At 31.8% G+C, this 24,867-nt stretch overlaps 1 protein-coding gene across 1 annotated transcript in view; it reads right to left on the reverse strand.

The window, feature by feature from the left end:
- LOC129976225 (uncharacterized) overlaps positions 1-24,867 on the reverse strand; it is a 95,039-nt gene that overhangs the window by 12,412 nt on the left and 57,760 nt on the right. Inside the window, exons 9-13 of the mRNA XM_056089684.1 lie at positions 23,925-24,020; positions 23,090-23,167; positions 22,082-22,217; positions 19,273-19,391; positions 17,503-17,703 (exon numbers count right to left, since the gene is read on the reverse strand). Coding sequence (XP_055945659.1) covers positions 17,503-17,703; positions 19,273-19,391; positions 22,082-22,217; positions 23,090-23,167; positions 23,925-24,020 — 630 coding nt within the window. The remainder of the gene's footprint in view (positions 1-17,502; positions 17,704-19,272; positions 19,392-22,081; positions 22,218-23,089; positions 23,168-23,924; positions 24,021-24,867) is intronic.

Raw genomic sequence — 24,867 nt, forward strand, 5'->3', positions numbered from 1 at the left:
TACCAGTAATTCTGATGTAGCTGTGTTAGCAGTTTTCTGATATAAGAACGATTAAGAGGAATTTAATTTTGTAGCAGCGTTAAGGAACATAAAATAAATTTCAACGTCGGCGTCATGCTGAAATTCACTATTGGTTATTACATATTTTAAGAACTGAAATATCTTTAAGCAAAATTCTGACGGAAATCACAATGAAATTATGAATAGATGCCATATGTGTACCAATAATTCTGATGTATCTGTGTTAACAGCTTTCTAAGAATCACAATGAAACTATGTGTAGAGGACATATGGGGCATATATGTGTACCAGTAATTATGATGTAACTGTGTTAGCAGCTTTCTGATTAAGAATCACAATGAAATTATGTAAAGGGTATGTGTGTACCAGTAATTCTGATGTTGCTGTGTTAGCAGCTTTCTGATATAAGAACGATTAAGAGGAATTTAATTTTGTAGCAGCGTTAAGGAACATAAAATAAATTTCAACGTCGGCGTCATGCTGAAATTCACTATTGGTTATTACATATTTTAAGAACTGAAATATCTTTAAGCAAAATTCTGACGGAAATCACAATGAAATTATGAATAGATGCCATATGTGTACCAATAATTCTGATGTATCTGTGTTAACAGCTTTCTAAGAATCACAATGAAACTATGTGTAGAGGACATATGGGGCATATATGTGTACCAGTAATTATGATGTAACTGTGTTAGCAGCTTTCTGATTAAGAATCACAATGAAACTATGTAAAGGGTATGTGTGTACCAGTAATTCTGATGTAGCTGTGTTAGCAGTTTTCTGATATAAGAACGATTAAGAGGAATTTAATTTTGTAGAAGCGTTAAGGAACATAAAATAAATTTCAACGTCGGCGTCATGCTGAAATTCACTATTGGTTATTACATATTTTAAGAACTGAAATATCTTTAAGCAAAATTCTGACGGAAATCACAATGAAATTATGAATAGATGCCATATGTGTACCAATAATTCTGATGTATCTGTGTTAACAGCTTTCTAAGAATCACAATGAAACTATGTGTAGAGGACATATGGGGCATATATGTGTACCAGTAATTATGATGTAACTGTGTTAGCAGCTTTCTGATTAAGAATCACAATGAAACTATGTAAAGGGTATGTGTGTACCAGTAATTCTGATGTAGCTGTGTTAGCAGTTTTCTGATATAAGAACGATTAAGAGGAATTTAATTTTGTAGCAGCGTTAAGGAACATAAAATAAATTTCAACGTCGGCGTCATGCTGAAATTCACTATTGGTTATTACATATTTTAAGAACTGAAATATCTTTAAGCAAAATTCTGACGGAAATCACAATGAAATTATGAATAGATGCCATATGTGTACCAATAATTCTGATGTAGCTGTGTTAACAGCTTTCTAAGAATCACAATGAAACTATGTGTAGAGGACATATGGGGCATATATGTGTACCAGTAATTATGATGTAACTGTGTTAGCAGCTTTCTGATTAAGAATCACAATGAAACTATGTAAAGGGTATGTGTGTACCAGTAATTCTGATGTAGCTGTGTTAGCAGTTTTCTGATATAAGAACGATTAAGAGGAATTTAATTTTGTAGCAGCGTTAAGGAACATAAAATAAATTTCAACGTCGGCGTCATGCTGAAATTCACTATTGGTTATTACATATTTTAAGAACTGAAATATCTTTAAGCAAAATTCTGACGGAAATCACAATGAAATTATGAATAGATGCCATATGTGTACCAATAATTCTGATGTATCTGTGTTAACAGCTTTCTAAGAATCACAATGAAACTATGTGTAGAGGACATATGGGGCATATATGTGTACCAGTAATTATGATGTAACTGTGTTAGCAGCTTTCTGATTAAGAATCACAATGAAATTATGTAAAGGGTATGTGTGTACCAGTAATTCTGATGTTGCTGTGTTAGCAGCTTTCTGATATAAGAACGATTAAGAGGAATTTAATTTTGTAGCAGCGTTAAGGAACATAAAATAAATTTCAACGTCGGCGTCATGCTGAAATTCACTATTGGTTATTACATATTTTAAGAACTGAAATATCTTTAAGCAAAATTCTGACGGAAATCACAATGAAATTATGAATAGATGCCATATGTGTACCAATAATTCTGATGTATCTGTGTTAACAGCTTTCTAAGAATCACAATGAAACTATGTGTAGAGGACATATGGGGCATATATGTGTACCAGTAATTATGATGTAACTGTGTTAGCAGCTTTCTGATTAAGAATCACAATGAAACTATGTAAAGGGTATGTGTGTACCAGTAATTCTGATGTAGCTGTGTTAGCAGTTTTCTGATATAAGAACGATTAAGAGGAATTTAATTTTGTAGCAGCGTTAAGGAACATAAAATAAATTTCAACGTCGGCGTCATGCTGAAATTCAGTATTGGTTATTACATATTTTAAGAACTGAAATATCTTTAAGCAAAATTCTGAAGGAAATCACAATGAAATTATGAATAGATGCCATATGTGTACCAATAATTCTGATGTAGCTGTGTTAACAGCTTTCTAAGAATCACAATGAAACTATGTGTAGAGGACATATGGGGCATATATGTGTACCAGTAATTATGATGTAACTGTGTTAGCAGCTTTCTGATTAAGAATCACAATGAAACTATGTAAAGGGTATGTGTGTACCAGTAATTCTGATGTAGCTGTGTTAGCAGTTTTCTGATATAAGAACGATTAAGAGGAATTTAATTTTGTAGCAGCGTTAAGGAACATAAAATAAATTTCAACGTCGGCGTCATGCTGAAATTCACTATTGGTTATTACATATTTTAAGAACTGAAATATCTTTAAGCAAAATTCTGACGGAAATCACAATGAAATTATGAATAGATGCCATATGTGTACCAATAATTCTGATGTATCTGTGTTAACAGCTTTCTAAGAATCACAATGAAACTATGTGTAGAGGACATATGGGGCATATATGTGTACCAGTAATTATGATGTAACTGTGTTAGCAGCTTTCTGATTAAGAATCACAATGAAACTATGTAAAGGGTATGTGTGTACCAGTAATTCTGATGTAGCTGTGTTAGCAGTTTTCTGATATAAGAACGATTAAGAGGAATTTAATTTTGTAGCAGCGTTAAGGAACATAAAATAAATTTCAACGTCGGCGTCATGCTGAAATTCACTATTGGTTATTACATATTTTAAGAACTGAAATATCTTTAAGCAAAATTCTGACGGAAATCACAATGAAATTATGAATAGATGCCATATGTGTACCAATAATTCTGATGTATCTGTGTTAACAGCTTTCTAAGAATCACAATGAAACTATGTGTAGAGGACATATGGGGCATATATGTGTACCAGTAATTATGATGTAACTGTGTTAGCAGCTTTCTGATTAAGAATCACAATGAAACTATGTAAAGGGTATGTGTGTACCAGTAATTCTGATGTAGCTGTGTTAGCAGTTTTCTGATATAAGAACGATTAAGAGGAATTTAATTTTGTAGCAGCGTTAAGGAACATAAAATAAATTTCAACGTCGGCGTCATGCTGAAATTCACTATTGGTTATTACATATTTTAAGAACTGAAATATCTTTAAGCAAAATTCTGACGGAAATCACAATGAAATTATGAATAGATGCCATATGTGTACCAATAATTCTGATGTAGCTGTGTTAACAGCTTTCTAAGAATCACAATGAAACTATGTGTAGAGGACATATGGGGCATATATGTGTACCAGTAATTATGATGTAACTGTGTTAGCAGCTTTCTGATTAAGAATCACAATGAAATTATGTAAAGGGTATGTGTGTACCAGTAATTCTGATGTTGCTGTGTTAGCAGCTTTCTGATATAAGAACGATTAAGAGGAATTTAATTTTGTAGCAGCGTTAAGGAACATAAAATAAATTTCAACGTCGGCGTCATGCTGAAATTCACTATTGGTTATTACATATTTTAAGAACTGAAATATCTTTAAGCAAAATTCTGACGGAAATCACAATGAAATTATGAATAGATGCCATATGTGTACCAATAATTCTGATGTATCTGTGTTAACAGCTTTCTAAGAATCACAATGAAACTATGTGTAGAGGACATATGGGGCATATATGTGTACCAGTAATTATGATGTAACTGTGTTAGCAGCTTTCTGATTAAGAATCACAATGAAACTATGTAAAGGGTATGTGTGTACCAGTAATTCTGATGTAGCTGTGTTAGCAGTTTTCTGATATAAGAACGATTAAGAGGAATTTAATTTTGTAGCAGCGTTAAGGAACATAAAATAAATTTCAACGTCGGCGTCATGCTGAAATTCACTATTGGTTATTACATATTTTAAGAACTGAAATATCTTTAAGCAAAATTCTGACGGAAATCACAATGAAATTATGAATAGATGCCATATGTGTACCAATAATTCTGATGTAGCTGTGTTAACAGCTTTCTAAGAATCACAATGAAACTATGTGTAGAGGACATATGGGGCATATATGTGTACCAGTAATTATGATGTAACTGTGTTAGCAGCTTTCTGATTAAGAATCACAATGAAACTATGTAAAGGGTATGTGTGTACCAGTAATTCTGATGTAGCTGTGTTAGCAGTTTTCTGATATAAGAACGATTAAGAGGAATTTAATTTTGTAGCAGCGTTTAGGAACATAAAATAAATTTCAACGTCGGCGTCATGCTGAAATTCACTATTGGTTATTACATATTTTAAGAACTGAAATATCTTTAAGCAAAATTCTGACGGAAATCACAATGAAATTATGAATAGATGCCATATGTGTACCAATAATTCTGATGTAGCTGTGTTAACAGCTTTCTAAGAATCACAATGAAACTATGTGTAGAGGACATATGGGGCATATATGTGTACCAGTAATTATGATGTAACTGTGTTAGCAGCTTTCTGATTAAGAATCACAATGAAACTATGTAAAGGGTATGTGTGTACCAGTAATTCTGATGTTGCTGTGTTAGCAGCTTTCTGATATAAGAACGATTAAGAGGAATTTAATTTTGTAGCAGCGTTAAGGAACATAAAATAAATTTCAACGTCGGCGTCATGCTGAAATTCACTATTGGTTATTACATATTTTAAGAACTGAAATATCTTTAAGCAAAATTCTGACGGAAATCACAATGAAATTATGAATAGATGCCATATGTGTACCAATAATTCTGATGTATCTGTGTTAACAGCTTTCTAAGAATCACAATGAAACTATGTGTAGAGGACATATGGGGCATATATGTGTACCAGTAATTATGATGTAACTGTGTTAGCAGCTTTCAGATTAAGAATCACAATGAAACTATGTAAAGGGTATGTGTGTACCAGTAATTCTGATGTAGCTGTGTTAGCAGTTTTCTGATATAAGAACGATTAAGAGGAATTTAATTTTGTAGCAGCGTTAAGGAACATAAAATAAATTTCAACGTCGGCGTCATGCTGAAATTCACTATTGGTTATTACATATTTTAAGAACTGAAATATCTTTAAGCAAAATTCTGACGGAAATCACAATGAAATTATGAATAGATGCCATATGTGTACCAATAATTCTGATGTATCTGTGTTAACAGCTTTCTAAGAATCACAATGAAACTATGTGTAGAGGACATATGGGGCATATATGTGTACCAGTAATTATGATGTAACTGTGTTAGCAGCTTTCTGATTAAGAATCACAATGAAACTATGTAAAGGGTATGTGTGTACCAGTAATTCTGATGTAGCTGTGTTAGCAGTTTTCTGATATAAGAACGATTAAGAGGAATTTAATTTTGTAGCAGCGTTAAGGAACATAAAATAAATTTCAACGTCGGCGTCATGCTGAAATTCACTATTGGTTATTACATATTTTAAGAACTGAAATATCTTTAAGCAAAATTCTGACGGAAATCACAATGAAATTATGAATAGATGCCATATGTGTACCAATAATTCTGATGTAGCTGTGTTAACAGCTTTCTAAGAATCACAATGAAACTATGTGTAGAGGACATATGGGGCATATATGTGTACCAGTAATTATGATGTAACTGTGTTAGCAGCTTTCTGATTAAGAATCACAATGAAACTATGTAAAGGGTATGTGTGTACCAGTAATTCTGATGTAGCTGTGTTAGCAGTTTTCTGATATAAGAACGATTAAGAGGAATTTAATTTTGTAGCAGCGTTAAGGAACATAAAATAAATTTCAACGTCGGCGTCATGCTGAAATTCACTATTGGTTATTACATATTTTAAGAACTGAAATATCTTTAAGCAAAATTCTGACGGAAATCACAATGAAATTATGAATAGATGCCATATGTGTACCAATAATTCTGATGTATCTGTGTTAACAGCTTTCTAAGAATCACAATGAAACTATGTGTAGAGGACATATGGGGCATATATGTGTACCAGTAATTATGATGTAACTGTGTTAGCAGCTTTCTGATTAAGAATCACAATGAAATTATGTAAAGGGTATGTGTGTACCAGTAATTCTGATGTTGCTGTGTTAGCAGCTTTCTGATATAAGAACGATTAAGAGGAATTTAATTTTGTAGCAGCGTTAAGGAACATAAAATAAATTTCAACGTCGGCGTCATGCTGAAATTCACTATTGGTTATTACATATTTTAAGAACTGAAATATCTTTAAGCAAAATTCTGACGGAAATCACAATGAAATTATGAATAGATGCCATATGTGTACCAATAATTCTGATGTATCTGTGTTAACAGCTTTCTAAGAATCACAATGAAACTATGTGTAGAGGACATATGGGGCATATATGTGTACCAGTAATTATGATGTAACTGTGTTAGCAGCTTTCTGATTAAGAATCACAATGAAACTATGTAAAGGGTATGTGTGTACCAGTAATTCTGATGTAGCTGTGTTAGCAGTTTTCTGATATAAGAACGATTAAGAGGAATTTAATTTTGTAGAAGCGTTAAGGAACATAAAATAAATTTCAACGTCGGCGTCATGCTGAAATTCACTATTGGTTATTACATATTTTAAGAACTGAAATATCTTTAAGCAAAATTCTGACGGAAATCACAATGAAATTATGAATAGATGCCATATGTGTACCAATAATTCTGATGTATCTGTGTTAACAGCTTTCTAAGAATCACAATGAAACTATGTGTAGAGGACATATGGGGCATATATGTGTACCAGTAATTATGATGTAACTGTGTTAGCAGCTTTCTGATTAAGAATCACAATGAAACTATGTAAAGGGTATGTGTGTACCAGTAATTCTGATGTAGCTGTGTTAGCAGTTTTCTGATATAAGAACGATTAAGAGGAATTTAATTTTGTAGCAGCGTTAAGGAACATAAAATAAATTTCAACGTCGGCGTCATGCTGAAATTCACTATTGGTTATTACATATTTTAAGAACTGAAATATCTTTAAGCAAAATTCTGACGGAAATCACAATGAAATTATGAATAGATGCCATATGTGTACCAATAATTCTGATGTAGCTGTGTTAACAGCTTTCTAAGAATCACAATGAAACTATGTGTAGAGGACATATGGGGCATATATGTGTACCAGTAATTATGATGTAACTGTGTTAGCAGCTTTCTGATTAAGAATCACAATGAAACTATGTAAAGGGTATGTGTGTACCAGTAATTCTGATGTAGCTGTGTTAGCAGTTTTCTGATATAAGAACGATTAAGAGGAATTTAATTTTGTAGCAGCGTTAAGGAACATAAAATAAATTTCAACGTCGGCGTCATGCTGAAATTCACTATTGGTTATTACATATTTTAAGAACTGAAATATCTTTAAGCAAAATTCTGACGGAAATCACAATGAAATTATGAATAGATGCCATATGTGTACCAATAATTCTGATGTATCTGTGTTAACAGCTTTCTAAGAATCACAATGAAACTATGTGTAGAGGACATATGGGGCATATATGTGTACCAGTAATTATGATGTAACTGTGTTAGCAGCTTTCTGATTAAGAATCACAATGAAATTATGTAAAGGGTATGTGTGTACCAGTAATTCTGATGTTGCTGTGTTAGCAGCTTTCTGATATAAGAACGATTAAGAGGAATTTAATTTTGTAGCAGCGTTAAGGAACATAAAATAAATTTCAACGTCGGCGTCATGCTGAAATTCACTATTGGTTATTACATATTTTAAGAACTGAAATATCTTTAAGCAAAATTCTGACGGAAATCACAATGAAATTATGAATAGATGCCATATGTGTACCAATAATTCTGATGTATCTGTGTTAACAGCTTTCTAAGAATCACAATGAAACTATGTGTAGAGGACATATGGGGCATATATGTGTACCAGTAATTATGATGTAACTGTGTTAGCAGCTTTCTGATTAAGAATCACAATGAAACTATGTAAAGGGTATGTGTGTACCAGTAATTCTGATGTAGCTGTGTTAGCAGTTTTCTGATATAAGAACGATTAAGAGGAATTTAATTTTGTAGCAGCGTTAAGGAACATAAAATAAATTTCAACGTCGGCGTCATGCTGAAATTCACTATTGGTTATTACATATTTTAAGAACTGAAATATCTTTAAGCAAAATTCTGAAGGAAATCACAATGAAATTATGAATAGATGCCATATGTGTACCAATAATTCTGATGTAGCTGTGTTAACAGCTTTCTAAGAATCACAATGAAACTATGTGTAGAGGACATATGGGGCATATATGTGTACCAGTAATTATGATGTAACTGTGTTAGCAGCTTTCTGATTAAGAATCACAATGAAACTATGTAAAGGGTATGTGTGTACCAGTAATTCTGATGTAGCTGTGTTAGCAGTTTTCTGATATAAGAACGATTAAGAGGAATTTAATTTTGTAGCAGCGTTAAGGAACATAAAATAAATTTCAACGTCGGCGTCATGCTGAAATTCACTATTGGTTATTACATATTTTAAGAACTGAAATATCTTTAAGCAAAATTCTGACGGAAATCACAATGAAATTATGAATAGATGCCATATGTGTACCAATAATTCTGATGTATCTGTGTTAACAGCTTTCTAAGAATCACAATGAAACTATGTGTAGAGGACATATGGGGCATATATGTGTACCAGTAATTATGATGTAACTGTGTTAGCAGCTTTCTGATTAAGAATCACAATGAAACTATGTAAAGGGTATGTGTGTACCAGTAATTCTGATGTAGCTGTGTTAGCAGTTTTCTGATATAAGAACGATTAAGAGGAATTTAATTTTGTAGCAGCGTTAAGGAACATAAAATAAATTTCAACGTCGGCGTCATGCTGAAATTCACTATTGGTTATTACATATTTTAAGAACTGAAATATCTTTAAGCAAAATTCTGACGGAAATCACAATGAAATTATGAATAGATGCCATATGTGTACCAATAATTCTGATGTATCTGTGTTAACAGCTTTCTAAGAATCACAATGAAACTATGTGTAGAGGACATATGGGGCATATATGTGTACCAGTAATTATGATGTAACTGTGTTAGCAGCTTTCTGATTAAGAATCACAATGAAACTATGTAAAGGGTATGTGTGTACCAGTAATTCTGATGTAGCTGTGTTAGCAGTTTTCTGATATAAGAACGATTAAGAGGAATTTAATTTTGTAGCAGCGTTAAGGAACATAAAATAAATTTCAACGTCGGCGTCATGCTGAAATTCACTATTGGTTATTACATATTTTAAGAACTGAAATATCTTTAAGCAAAATTCTGACGGAAATCACAATGAAATTATGAATAGATGCCATATGTGTACCAATAATTCTGATGTAGCTGTGTTAACAGCTTTCTAAGAATCACAATGAAACTATGTGTAGAGGACATATGGGGCATATATGTGTACCAGTAATTATGATGTAACTGTGTTAGCAGCTTTCTGATTAAGAATCACAATGAAACTATGTAAAGGGTATGTGTGTACCAGTAATTCTGATGTAGCTGTGTTAGCAGTTTTCTGATATAAGAACGATTAAGAGGAATTTAATTTTGTAGCAGCGTTAAGGAACATAAAATAAATTTCAACGTCGGCGTCATGCTGAAATTCACTATTGGTTATTACATATTTTAAGAACTGAAATATCTTTAAGCAAAATTCTGACGGAAATCACAATGAAATTATGAATAGATGCCATATGTGTACCAATAATTCTGATGTATCTGTGTTAACAGCTTTCTAAGAATCACAATGAAACTATGTGTAGAGGACATATGGGGCATATATGTGTACCAGTAATTATGATGTAACTGTGTTAGCAGCTTTCTGATTAAGAATCACAATGAAATTATGTAAAGGGTATGTGTGTACCAGTAATTCTGATGTTGCTGTGTTAGCAGCTTTCTGATATAAGAACGATTAAGAGGAATTTAATTTTGTAGCAGCGTTAAGGAACATAAAATAAATTTCAACGTCGGCGTCATGCTGAAATTCACTATTGGTTATTACATATTTTAAGAACTGAAATATCTTTAAGCAAAATTCTGACGGAAATCACAATGAAATTATGAATAGATGCCATATGTGTACCAATAATTCTGATGTATCTGTGTTAACAGCTTTCTAAGAATCACAATGAAACTATGTGTAGAGGACATATGGGGCATATATGTGTACCAGTAATTATGATGTAACTGTGTTAGCAGCTTTCTGATTAAGAATCACAATGAAACTATGTAAAGGGTATGTGTGTACCAGTAATTCTGATGTAGCTGTGTTAGCAGTTTTCTGATATAAGAACGATTAAGAGGAATTTAATTTTGTAGCAGCGTTAAGGAACATAAAATAAATTTCAACGTCGGCGTCATGCTGAAATTCACTATTGGTTATTACATATTTTAAGAACTGAAATATCTTTAAGCAAAATTCTGACGGAAATCACAATGAAATTATGAATAGATGCCATATGTGTACCAATAATTCTGATGTAGCTGTGTTAACAGCTTTCTAAGAATCACAATGAAACTATGTGTAGAGGACATATGGGGCATATATGTGTACCAGTAATTATGATGTAACTGTGTTAGCAGCTTTCTGATTAAGAATCACAATGAAACTATGTAAAGGGTATGTGTGTACCAGTAATTCTGATGTAGCTGTGTTAGCAGTTTTCTGATATAAGAACGATTAAGAGGAATTTAATTTTGTAGCAGCGTTTAGGAACATAAAATAAATTTCAACGTCGGCGTCATGCTGAAATTCACTATTGGTTATTACATATTTTAAGAACTGAAATATCTTTAAGCAAAATTCTGACGGAAATCACAATGAAATTATGAATAGATGCCATATGTGTACCAATAATTCTGATGTATCTGTGTTAACAGCTTTCTAAGAATCACAATGAAACTATGTGTAGAGGACATATGGGGCATATATGTGTACCAGTAATTATGATGTAACTGTGTTAGCAGCTTTCTGATTAAGAATCACAATGAAACTATGTAAAGGGTATGTGTGTACCAGTAATTCTGATGTAGCTGTGTTAGCAGTTTTCTGATATAAGAACGATTAAGAGGAATTTAATTTTGTAGCAGCGTTAAGGAACATAAAATAAATTTCAACGTCGGCGTCATGCTGAAATTCACTATTGGTTATTACATATTTTAAGAACTGAAATATCTTTAAGCAAAATTCTGACGGAAATCACAATGAAATTATGAATAGATGCCATATGTGTACCAATAATTCTGATGTATCTGTGTTAACAGCTTTCTAAGAATCACAATGAAACTATGTGTAGAGGACATATGGGGCATATATGTGTACCAGTAATTATGATGTAACTGTGTTAGCAGCTTTCTGATTAAGAATCACAATGAAACTATGTAAAGGGTATGTGTGTACCAGTAATTCTGATGTAGCTGTGTTAGCAGTTTTCTGATATAAGAACGATTAAGAGGAATTTAATTTTGTAGCAGCGTTAAGGAACATAAAATAAATTTCAACGTCGGCGTCATGCTGAAATTCACTATTGGTTATTACATATTTTAAGAACTGAAATATCTTTAAGCAAAATTCTGACGGAAATCACAATGAAATTATGAATAGATGCCATATGTGTACCAATAATTCTGATGTAGCTGTGTTAACAGCTTTCTAAGAATCACAATGAAACTATGTGTAGAGGACATATGGGGCATATATGTGTACCAGTAATTATGATGTAACTGTGTTAGCAGCTTTCTGATTAAGAATCACAATGAAACTATGTAAAGGGTATGTGTGTACCAGTAATTCTGATGTAGCTGTGTTAGCAGTTTTCTGATATAAGAACGATTAAGAGGAATTTAATTTTGTAGCAGCGTTAAGGAACATAAAATAAATTTCAACGTCGGCGTCATGCTGAAATTCACTATTGGTTATTACATATTTTAAGAACTGAAATATCTTTAAGCAAAATTCTGACGGAAATCACAATGAAATTATGAATAGATGCCATATGTGTACCAATAATTCTGATGTATCTGTGTTAACAGCTTTCTAAGAATCACAATGAAACTATGTGTAGAGGACATATGGGGCATATATGTGTACCAGTAATTATGATGTAACTGTGTTAGCAGCTTTCTGATTAAGAATCACAATGAAATTATGTAAAGGGTATGTGTGTACCAGTAATTCTGATGTTGCTGTGTTAGCAGCTTTCTGATATAAGAACGATTAAGAGGAATTTAATTTTGTAGCAGCGTTAAGGAACATAAAATAAATTTCAACGTCGGCGTCATGCTGAAATTCACTATTGGTTATTACATATTTTAAGAACTGAAATATCTTTAAGCAAAATTCTGACGGAAATCACAATGAAATTATGAATAGATGCCATATGTGTACCAATAATTCTGATGTATCTGTGTTAACAGCTTTCTAAGAATCACAATGAAACTATGTGTAGAGGACATATGGGGCATATATGTGTACCAGTAATTATGATGTAACTGTGTTAGCAGCTTTCTGATTAAGAATCACAATGAAACTATGTAAAGGGTATGTGTGTACCAGTAATTCTGATGTAGCTGTGTTAGCAGTTTTCTGATATAAGAACGATTAAGAGGAATTTAATTTTGTAGCAGCGTTAAGGAACATAAAATAAATTTCAACGTCGGCGTCATGCTGAAATTCACTATTGGTTATTACATATTTTAAGAACTGAAATATCTTTAAGCAAAATTCTGACGGAAATCACAATGAAATTATGAATAGATGCCATATGTGTACCAATAATTCTGATGTAGCTGTGTTAACAGCTTTCTAAGAATCACAATGAAACTATGTGTAGAGGACATATGGGGCATATATGTGTACCAGTAATTATGATGTAACTGTGTTAGCAGCTTTCTGATTAAGAATCACAATGAAACTATGTAAAGGGTATGTGTGTACCAGTAATTCTGATGTAGCTGTGTTAGCAGTTTTCTGATATAAGAACGATTAAGAGGAATTTAATTTTGTAGCAGCGTTTAGGAACATAAAATAAATTTCAACGTCGGCGTCATGCTGAAATTCACTATTGGTTATTACATATTTTAAGAACTGAAATATCTTTAAGCAAAATTCTGACGGAAATCACAATGAAATTATGAATAGATGCCATATGTGTACCAATAATTCTGATGTATCTGTGTTAACAGCTTTCTAAGAATCACAATGAAACTATGTGTAGAGGACATATGGGGCATATATGTGTACCAGTAATTATGATGTAACTGTGTTAGCAGCTTTCTGATTAAGAATCACAATGAAATTATGTAAAGGGTATGTGTGTACCAGTAATTCTGATGTTGCTGTGTTAGCAGTTTTCTGATATAAGAACGATTAAGAGGAATTTAATTTTGTAGCAGCGTTAAGGAACATAAAATAAATTTCAACGTCGGCGTCATGCTGAAATTCACTATTGGTTATTACATATTTTAAGAACTGAAATATCTTTAAGCAAAATTCTGACGGAAATCACAATGAAATTATGAATAGATGCCATATGTGTACCAATAATTCTGATGTATCTGTGTTAACAGCTTTCTAAGAATCACAATGAAACTATGTGTAGAGGACATATGGGGCATATATGTGTACCAGTAATTATGATGTAACTGTGTTAGCAGCTTTCTGATTAAGAATCACAATGAAACTATGTAAAGGGTATGTGTGTACCAGTAATTCTGATGTAGCTGTGTTAGCAGCTTTCTGATTAAGAATCTCAATGAAACTATGTAAAGGGCATGTGTGTACCAGTAATTCTGATGTAGCTGTGTTAGCAGCTTTCTGATACAAGAACGAACGATTAAGAGGAATTTAATTTTGTAGCAGCGTAAAGAAACATAAAATAAATTTCAACGTCGGCGTCAAGCTGTCACTATTGTTTATAACAAGCATTAAATGGTTATTAAATATTTGTAGAACTGAAATATCTGTTAATATAGTTATGATGGCAATCACAATTAAACTATGAGTAGATGGCATATATGTACCAGTAAGTCTGAATGTAGCTGTGTTATCTTTCTGATCTAAGAAAAGATTAAGAGGAATTTAATTTTGGTACCAGAGTTAAGATGTATTAAATAAAATCAGCTACTTGTTTCAAATTGAATTGGCCGTCGCATACATACGGAACTGAAATACCTGTAAGCTGAATTAGTATGGAAATCATAACTATAAACTATGAGGAAATGATATACCCCTTAATATAGGGAGTACCAGTATCTCTGAGGTAACTATGTTGGCATTGTAATTCAATAATAATGGTGATGGTAATATGTAGAATAATAATTTATATTATTCTACATATTTAAGTAGAATGGCCTACATAGTAATGGAATATATTTAGATGGAATGGTATAATATATTTAGGATGAATGCAGCCCACCTCCACGTGGTGTTCCCTGGACAATGATGTAGTTCCTTGGAACTGCATCGATTAAGAAGCTACTCAAGTGTGAAACAAATAAATAATGAATTTTCTATTTAGTTTGATAAAACTTGTACAATTTCCTAAAAGTAAATTGTCTCTTCTTATGCATATTTTACCATAGCAAAGAGAATATACAGGGTGTTTATAAAGTCCCGGACCCATTTTGATGTTTAATAACTCGTAAAATAATAAAGATATAAACAAACTTATGGCATTTATTGATAGAATAACTCATATATTTTCCTTTTCAGGTTTGAATATTTTTACTTTTGTAAATATCGTCTGCACGTGTGGTTATTTTCAGATAATTTCATTTTCCAGTCTAAATATCTGTACTTTTCTAAATATCATCTGCTTATTAATTGCATTTTTCTCTCTTTTGTTTTTGGCAACTATTGCAATGTTATGTTTACTTTTGATGTGTTTGTTCTATGTAGTACTTTTGTATGTGATGTTTTATTCGAGCGGATATTAAGGAGAATGCGTACACCACAAGAGAAAGCACAGATTTTATGGTGGTTCATAGAAATGAAATCGATAGTGCAAACACAGAGAAATTTCAGAAGAATTTACCAAAAAGATCCTCCATCCAAAAACAGCATCTTGCGGTGGAAAAAGAATTTTCTAGAAATTGGAAGTATCGAAGATAAGAAACGTTCCAGACGTCCTTGCACAAGTGATTTTGATGTTGAGAGTGTCAGAGAGACATTTTTACACAATCCTAGAATATCTGTGAGATCAGCGGCAACAGAATTGGATATGCCAATTTCGACGGTGTACAAGGTTATTAAGAAAAAATTAAGACAGCGTGCATACAAAGTTCAAATTGTTCAAGTTTTGGAACCGAACGATAGGCCTAGGAGGATGGCCTTTGCAACAGATATGCTAAGGAGGACAGAAGATGCTGCTGATTTTCTGAAGAGCATAATGTTCCCCGATGAAGCATCCTTTCATGTTTCTGGCATTGCTAATCGCCATAATGTGCGCAAATGGCTCTGTGGATGCCGACATGCTTGTCGCTACCTGGCGTGAATCTGACTATCGACTTGATATTCTCCGTGCGACGAAGGGGGCACACGTGGAAGCTCATTGACAAGGGTCATGAAACTTTTTGAGTCTATTTAACCATTTATGTTATTAATTTTAATCTATCTTTATTATTTTATGAGTTATTAAACATCAAAATGGGTCCGGGACTTTATAAACACCCTGTATATCGGTATATTTCTGCAATAATGGAAATCAAATGCATGTCGTAGAAAAAAATGCAGCACCTTGATTTCTGGATTAGCTTGTAAATAATTTTTATGTTTATTTATACAGTCTTGCAAAGAAAAATGATTTCATAATGGTAAATTGCTGGAGGTATGGAAATTCAAATGTATCTCCCAAACTAAAGTAGCTTTCAACTCTTTAATATATGTCAATTTACTGAAACATGGACAATTTGATCCCTCTCGGCACATTGCAACTCTATAAATTCTTTTAGATAGATAAAAATGAAAATTGTCGGTAAACATATATTTTGTTTGCTGAAAAATATGGTATTGGAGTCCACATCACTTAATTAACACCTCAAACTTACAACTAAATCCAGTAACACTATTACAAAATGATAAAAGAAATACATCACAAATGACAGTACGAAGCTACGTTCGAACCTTGAGCTTATATAAGTGTAGCACTTTCATTTGTTTCAATTTTAACTTTCTTCCTTGGCGCCACGGGTAAGCCCTGATCTTCCTCAAAATTCCATTCCACGCCGTCCTGTTCTTGTCAGAGGTTTTCTAACTTGTCACCTTAATATTTTTCAATTTTTTTTTCAGGCAATCAATCCAAGTTTTGGTCTCTCTCTTTTTTTGGATTTCCTTTTCTGAGCAACAGTTTGTCTCAGACGTCAAATGCTCTACTGGATGATGAAATTTTGCTGGTGGGGCCAGATTTTGTTGAGGTCACATGATCTACTTTCATAGGTCTTTGATCTTTGCTATCACATGGCCTAATTTTACAGGTCTTTTAATATTTGAAGTCACGTGATATTTATACTGTTGAAATTATGTGATCTACAATTATCCGCCAACGTCTATATTTGTATAAATAGAATTTAAGATGGTGATTCCAATAAAAAAACAAGATCCTCCATTTGAAGCCATTGAAAGGCAACAATGATGACCTTTTATAATTCTCGTTGGTAATAACTAATGTTTTCTCTCCCTAGCAATGAGCTTATTCATCACAAGAAGCTAAAATAACAATATTATATAGAAGGCGATAAGAGATTTGACAGATTATTGCCTCGAGAGGTTCCTATAACTCACTGGAACAGTATCTGTACTAATTGCAATATAAATGCTAAAATATGACTTCAAAGAAGTGTCGCCATTAAAAGTTAAACCAAAAAGGTCAAAAGATAGGCCAAATCTGAATTATTTAATTTTAAAAATTTACTTTTAGGCATTTTTAAAAATTTTTATTGATAACAAAATAATATAATTCTATAATAATAGAGTTTGAAAAATTGAATAATTACTTACTGGCTCATCTTCTCTGCCTTGTTTGGGAGGTACGAATTTGAGGGAGAACTGGTTCCTATCGATGAATTTTCGAAGATTGTCTGTAGCATCTTTGAGAGAGGCTCCGGGTTGCCCTATAGGGGTATTGGTCCTCAGAGTTGCCTTGCCCACCAAAGTGAACGCTAGGGTTGGCCGGACATCCGCAAGAGACAGTTGTCTCAGCTAGAAAATGCCAGACTCTGTTACGATTACAGTTGAAGAAGAGAATTGAATACTTATATGGTAAGATAAAGAATAGATTTTGGACTTGCGTCTGGGAGGTGCTGGTTTAAATTTGTGTTAGCTTAAAAGTTAAAATTCGTATTGGCTTAAAAATGTGTAAGTATCAGTACAAGAGACTTTCAAAAAAAGTTTAAAAACAATGTTGGATTTCAACTTGATTCAAATGTAAGATCAGGAGGAAGATTCAAATGTAGAGATAAAAGTTTGATTCAGTTTGATTTTGAGGATCATTATTAATATTTTGATTTGTTTTGGATCGTTTCTTTCGATGGTCTGGGATTGATGTACTATTGCTTATATTATTAGGCATTGAATTTAAGGATATTTTGATTATTTATTTTTAATTTATTTAACCATTGTGATCTGTCTCTATGCCTTTTCTTTCGATGGTTGAAGATAGAGATGCGATCATTGCTAATAATATAGAAGTAAGTACGTGAAAGTGTTTTGGCGCTCTACAGACCATATCGTCTGAACTATGACTACAACTCATAGCATATATATGGCAAACCTAATACTTTTACCTAATTTTCAAAAATATTTACATTGTTGCCCTGCAATTCAAACCATTTTCATTGCTTCATCAAATATTTAAGCACGTGATTTTCTTCCGTTGTTGAAGACTAAAAGAAAAGGATTCTGTTTAATATATGTGTTGTTTATAAGACAAATAAAAAAGCGAAGTTACAATATCGCGTAACTTAGAAGACTTTTTTCACGTATCATCATAATCTTTTTTGCTCCAAGTCCAAATGCTATTTATATCAGAAAAGTTGTAACAAAATAATTTATGCAAAATGATATTTAGACAATTTTGAGACACTATTGATAAGTAGCTGTAGCACCAAAATTCTTGCTACATCATAAAGTGATATTTTCTATATCATTGCCATTGACACCCTTATGTCATTTGGCATGATTATAAGATATCGGCTATTGAATCAAACTGTTTCAGGTTTGGAACTCGATTCTATTAAAAATCGCCATGCGCATGGATTTTGTGTGCATTGGATCTGGCATCGAAGGTCAAATGTCCTGTTAGTAATTTGGAATGAAATTTTGAAAAGTGGATATTATATCAACTATCGTTCTCGAATATTAAACACAAGGATTAAAAGAGCGTTGTCAGACCTAATAGCCTTTATATTGCTTCAAAAGTGTGGCTGTACCATGCTAAATAAAGGCTTGGCATCATTGAGATAGATAAAATTTACGATTTGTATTGAAATTAATTCTATTAACTGTGATGTACGAGTTCCACTCGTGGAATCAGTTTAGACACATTTAAATTTAAAAGCTAAAATTATGTCATTCATAGATATTATGATTCGTCACAATCCATAAAGTCCCAAGTAATCCCATGAGTAATCCATAAAATCCCAATTGTTTTTTTATAATCGGCGCAACACATTTTTCAAACCAGAAGAGGTCATCTAATTCGATAGGAAGTAAACAATTCTATTAAGGATATAAATTGTAGGATCCCAAGCGCATATAGGTATCTCTTACCTGCACTCTTTGGATTCGAAGAGGAGTGAAAACTTGAGTTATTTCAGTGAGGTAATATTGAGCACTCTCTTGGAACAAAAATTTATACTTATATAGGGTATTTCTTTCATCATTGGTCACTGAAAATTAAAATAAAACGTTTGAGTTAATAATTTAACACATACAATTTTATGAAGAAAATTTTTTTCAGCTTCTAACTGAAGAATTAATTAACAATTTTACACTTCATTTAAAGATTAATATTGATGCAACATAACTCATTTGAATTTTTAATACGATTTGCAATTTGAAAAAATAGCAATATTATTGTGAAAGCTGATAATAGAAAATAGGCAAGAGCTGCATTTGAAAGAATAATTCATTGTTGTAAGGCTAAATTTATTAATAAAATGAAAATAATGAAAATAAACAGCTATAATGATGTACTAGATTATTATTTATTTGTTATTATTATTTATTATTGTTGTTTATTATTTATTTATTTGATAATAATTTTACTATAAAAATCTAGAAGTTAAAACCTAAGAACGGAGAAAATCAATCTGTGGACTTGCAGAAGTAACATATCAAATGGAGTGACTATACTAGCATATATAACTGTTCCTTGCAGGACTGATAAATTTTGGAATAGAATCCAATTAATCAATCTCTTCATTGGCAGATACTTCTCTACATATAGACTTTATTTTAAAAAATCCTGATATGTAAACAAGTACTTCTTTCTATTTCAATAATTGTAACACAAATCTCAAAACTTGCAACGAAAACAAACTAGGAAAAACTGGCCATGTTATGCCAAAATAATGTCATATCAAATCATTTGAAAAATTGAAGATTACTCCGGAAGCAATCCCGGGACTGCTGCAACCAATTAAAGAATCTTTCTTTACCAAATATCAGTTGTCCAACTTTCTTCACCCATTATTTAGAGAACACTGCATATTCACATGAGATTGCCAAGTGCCCCTGTCTGCATAAACCAACATCATTTGAGATAATTTGAACCGAATTTATTTTTTAGAAATTTTAATTTCGACATCAAAATTTTGTCGAATTAAACCAAAGATCCAACCAAAAGAATACTAAATGATGTCATCCACTTTAGGTCCCAACTGAAGTCGAAACTTATCTGAACCAAATAGAAAGTTTGGCAAATGATGTTATCTCCAATAGTCAAAAAACAAGTCAAAATGGAATCAAACCATTTGGCCCCTGCCCTTGAGATTCCATTCCTAATAGTCCCAAAATTTATCAAAATGTTTCCAAAAAATGTTTTCAAAAGCCTACTAAAAGATTTCTAAATACCTTCATTCCCAGTGGTCCCAAAATTCATAAAAACTTTTCTGAACCAAATCGAAGATCTACTAAAATATTACCAAATGTCCCTAACCTTTAAAATGTCGTAACTGAGACAATTTAAAAAGAATTCATTTGTTGGTAGTTTATTTAATGCAACGTCAAAATTTGTCAACACTAAACTAAAGGTTTACAAAAGATTACCAAATCACATTATCCCTTTCCCTACGAAACGGTTTGAGCCGAATTCATTTATTTGAAGGCTTATTCTGCTACCTTAAAGTCGGCCAAAACATTTCCGTCGAATTCATTTATGTTGGGATGAAGCGAGCGGACTATTTTTCTCGCGTAGGAATATCTGTGTGATTACGCTTCTGACGCTTCGTTCCGGCACCATTCCTCCCGCGAACATAATGCTGTTTGCATAATTGTGAATACGTGCATTCTTTTCTAATAAATAAGTGTGTTCTTTGTCTAATGAATGTGCTGTCTTCAAGAACCATGCTGAGATTTATTGAAAAGTAACAACAATTTATTTGAAATTTTTTATATGAAACCGAAAAATTAGCTAGTGTCTTTGCTAACATAACGACTGTTTTTGCATTTATTAAGGTTTCACAAGAATTAGTCCTAGAATTTTGAAATGCTATATTTCTGAAGGAACGGAATGAGAATTATACTTATAAAAACTTTATTACAAAACTTTTGCAAATGCAGAAATCTTCGTGATTGTTGGCTCATGACTCATTTTCTTTTTTATATTTATTTAAATTGAATTTTATCATGTACATGTGTAGATGAAATTTTGATGTATTAGAGCTATTAAATTCTAAATAAATTTGTATTTCTGATGGAAATACATTTTTAGACTTTAATTATCATTCACTTAATTTTATTATATTTAGATTTAATATAAAAGATGTTATCTGGTACTGAATGTGAGAAATAGTGATTGAAATATTTTATTATAATTATAATAAAGAATTGTGAAATGAATTTAAGAAAGTAATAAAATATTTAATTTTTAAAATGACTCATTTATTTAACAGCTAAATTATAGAAAATAAATTTTAATAAAATATCTAAAGATCAAAGAAAAAAATTATAATTACTTGGCGCATTTAAAAATCTGCTATTAGGAATTTAAGACGCAATGAATACCAAACGATAGAAAAATCTACAATATTTATTAAAAATTATGAAGTAACATAAATATGAATTAAATTCCACTTTACAGAGAGAATTAACATTAGGATCTCGCATTATTAAAATTTTATTTTGATAACCACATTTCTCATAGTAAAATTTTTAATTTTTTCACTTTAATGTATTAAAAAACACGTTTTATAAAGCTTTCTACTTTTATTATTTTATTTTTTCAAATTATTTTCCTTTGTCTTATTACGCACATATCTATTAATGCGTTGCCATCCACATATCAGAAATATTATTATCATGAAAAATATTATTTATCATGAACCCGTCCTATTTCAAAATGCTGGGAAGTACTCACAAGTAAGTATGATGGCGTATTCCTTATGTTGGATAGTCTCGATGCAGTTGCTGACGTCGAAATCCATCAAACGTGGGGGAGTCGCTTTGAATTTGAAGAAATGGTACTCCGTTATATTTTCTACCAACTCTCCAGACTGCAACGGAAAGACGTATAGAAACATAACAATTGTACAAAAGAAATTTCATTATATGTCATTGTACACTTCTGTCAATTTGTATAATTCAAGTAAAAATAGTACAAATTCTTGTCAGTAGGCTGGCCCTCGCCAAGACCAGGGATCATTGATTTGGCATCTAAAAAGGAGCTAAAAAAATGGTGATACATTTATATACGAGAAAGTTGAGAGGAGATTACTCTTGCTGGTTGTATTAAATAATAGACGGTTTGAGAATGGATTGGTAAATATAATATACCATTTCCGATAGTCTATCTTACCAAATGAAATGATAATTCTTTTTAAGATCTCTCTTAAAGAAAAATTTAGGGAAATCGAGTTTAATATCAGCAATAGTACAGTAAACAACTTGTCAACTGATCAGCAACATTGCTCTATTGCAACTATTATTCTTTAATCCAAGAGATTGTAATTGCAGATGTAATGGTATCCCAGGTTTTAACATGCTTTCTAGGGAAATTGTGCAGGTCGTCTGAAGAATCTCAAGAATTTGCATGAGTATAATAGAATGAATTGAACATTGTGTCAGTTTCTTCAACTTTTTAACAATTTCCATCTTTTATCATTTCTATTGGCAATTCGGCGTTGGCAGTCTTGGCATACTCTGAAAATCGCCAAGTAAACTCGGGAATGCGAGTCATCTTAGCGAAATGTTGCCACCTATAATGGATCTTAGCGATACTGGCTTAACTTAAAATTCAAAAAGTAAACCTCTTGTAATAACCAAAGCAAGGCCTCTCTGATGGTTACAGTTTCTACGTCCAAAAATGATTATCAATTTTTAAAAACTATTAAAATAAATTATTTATTATTGAATAAAGCATGCTTACCAACTGTTCTGGGAAAAGGACGTGTTTAATGGGAACTGCGTACCCAAGAAAATCGTCAGCTTCTTCGTGCCAGCCGTTCTGAAACAGAAAACCAGTGTCTTGTCATTACAAAATCAAAATTAAATACATATGCATTCCTCCATTTAATAATCCAGTTTTTCAATGTATTATATTAAATTAAATTATTCCATCTCAATACAGATTATACGTAGATAATAATGAAATATTTCGATTTCAGAGAAATTACATTTTTGTTTAGTCCTATTTTATTCGAATGAATAACACATATTTTTTCCTGAGTTGGTGAGAACTTTGCACAGATATATATAGACAGTAGGAATCCTCAGACATAGACAGTGTGAATACGTTGCTTTCGCCTTCCGAATTAAAAGAAGTCAAGAAAGTTATCATTTCTGATTTTAGGAAAATTTCACACTGATTAGTCAAACGATCTTTAATCATTGAAATTCGATAGTTACTTCTAATCAGTTACTTATCAGGACTATTATTACTGTCAAATTACTAATATTGGTATTTTTATGGATTTGGCGATATCCAGTTAATTTAACAAATATTTGTGTCGCTCAGTTTTCTCTGAATAAATTCAACAAATCGACATCATCTACCGTTTTTGGTTTGCAAATGAGTTCTGCATCGATTACACTTTCAGCATAGAGGATTGTTAAATTAAATTATAATTTAGACGCTTTGAAAATGAAGATATCAAAATGATTTCTTTCGTTAAAAAAAGGGTATATTTTCAAACAGAATTCATTGGATAGCAGAAAAGTGTTTTGAAAAACGACACAAGGGACATGGAAATAGTTTTTCTTACCGTTGCCATGTAAGTCTCCTTAATGTATGATGCATTTACATGTTCATCGAAATATCTGCCTGCAAAGACGTCAGTTTCGATGTCACGGATGAAATGCTGCAGAAAAAAACAAGAATAATGAAATACAAATAGGGCAAAAAGGTGCAACTACTTTTAAGAGAGATAAAAAAGAAATTCTGGTAGAAAATAGACGAATACAATTATCAAAGAAACGAACTATTGTTTAACATCTTTTTGGAAAAATATAATGATTTTCAGAATTTAAATTGTAGTAATAAAAAACACCACTACATACGATAAAAATTAAAAATATAAAAACTTCTATGGATCTGTATATATAACAGTCTACTGTAGTCTGTAATGTTGAATGAAAAATATCCATCGTCTATTTGATCTGCGGTATTATCGAAAAAGCAAATGCCACCTTCTGCTTTGCTGTTAAGAAAACCGACCAGGATTTTAAATACGTCGATTGATTTATTTATGTACGAATAAGTCTAAGCATCAATAAAAATTACGTATTAGATCATAAGTTTCTCATTCCATTAACACTGAGTTGTTGGATTGTAACAAAGATCAATGAGTCGAAGTCTGTAATGTTATGTTGATTCATTATATGCTCATTTCAAGGCCAGTTAAAAGCTATTGCAAATATTTTGTTTCAATATTTTTTATTGTGTATTTAGGACTGCATCTTTTCTGTTTGCGGATTACTATTTGTTTAAATCCGATTTCAGTCATTAGTTTCGAATTAGGTGGAGGTGGACTATTTGGATAGAGGAAAATAATATTGTTTATAATATAATTTTTCAGTTGATAGAACAAAGAGCATTTAATGTTTTCTTTTAATGTAACTAGATATTTTTATCTAAATGTTCTATAAATAATATTTTAATTATTTCTTAAGTTCTCTGCTAGTGTGTATATATGAGATTTTTACTAC

This window comes from Argiope bruennichi, chromosome 7, assembly GCF_947563725.1.
Source record: "Argiope bruennichi chromosome 7, qqArgBrue1.1, whole genome shotgun sequence".
In the NCBI taxonomy this organism is placed as follows: domain Eukaryota; kingdom Metazoa; phylum Arthropoda; class Arachnida; order Araneae; family Araneidae; genus Argiope; species Argiope bruennichi.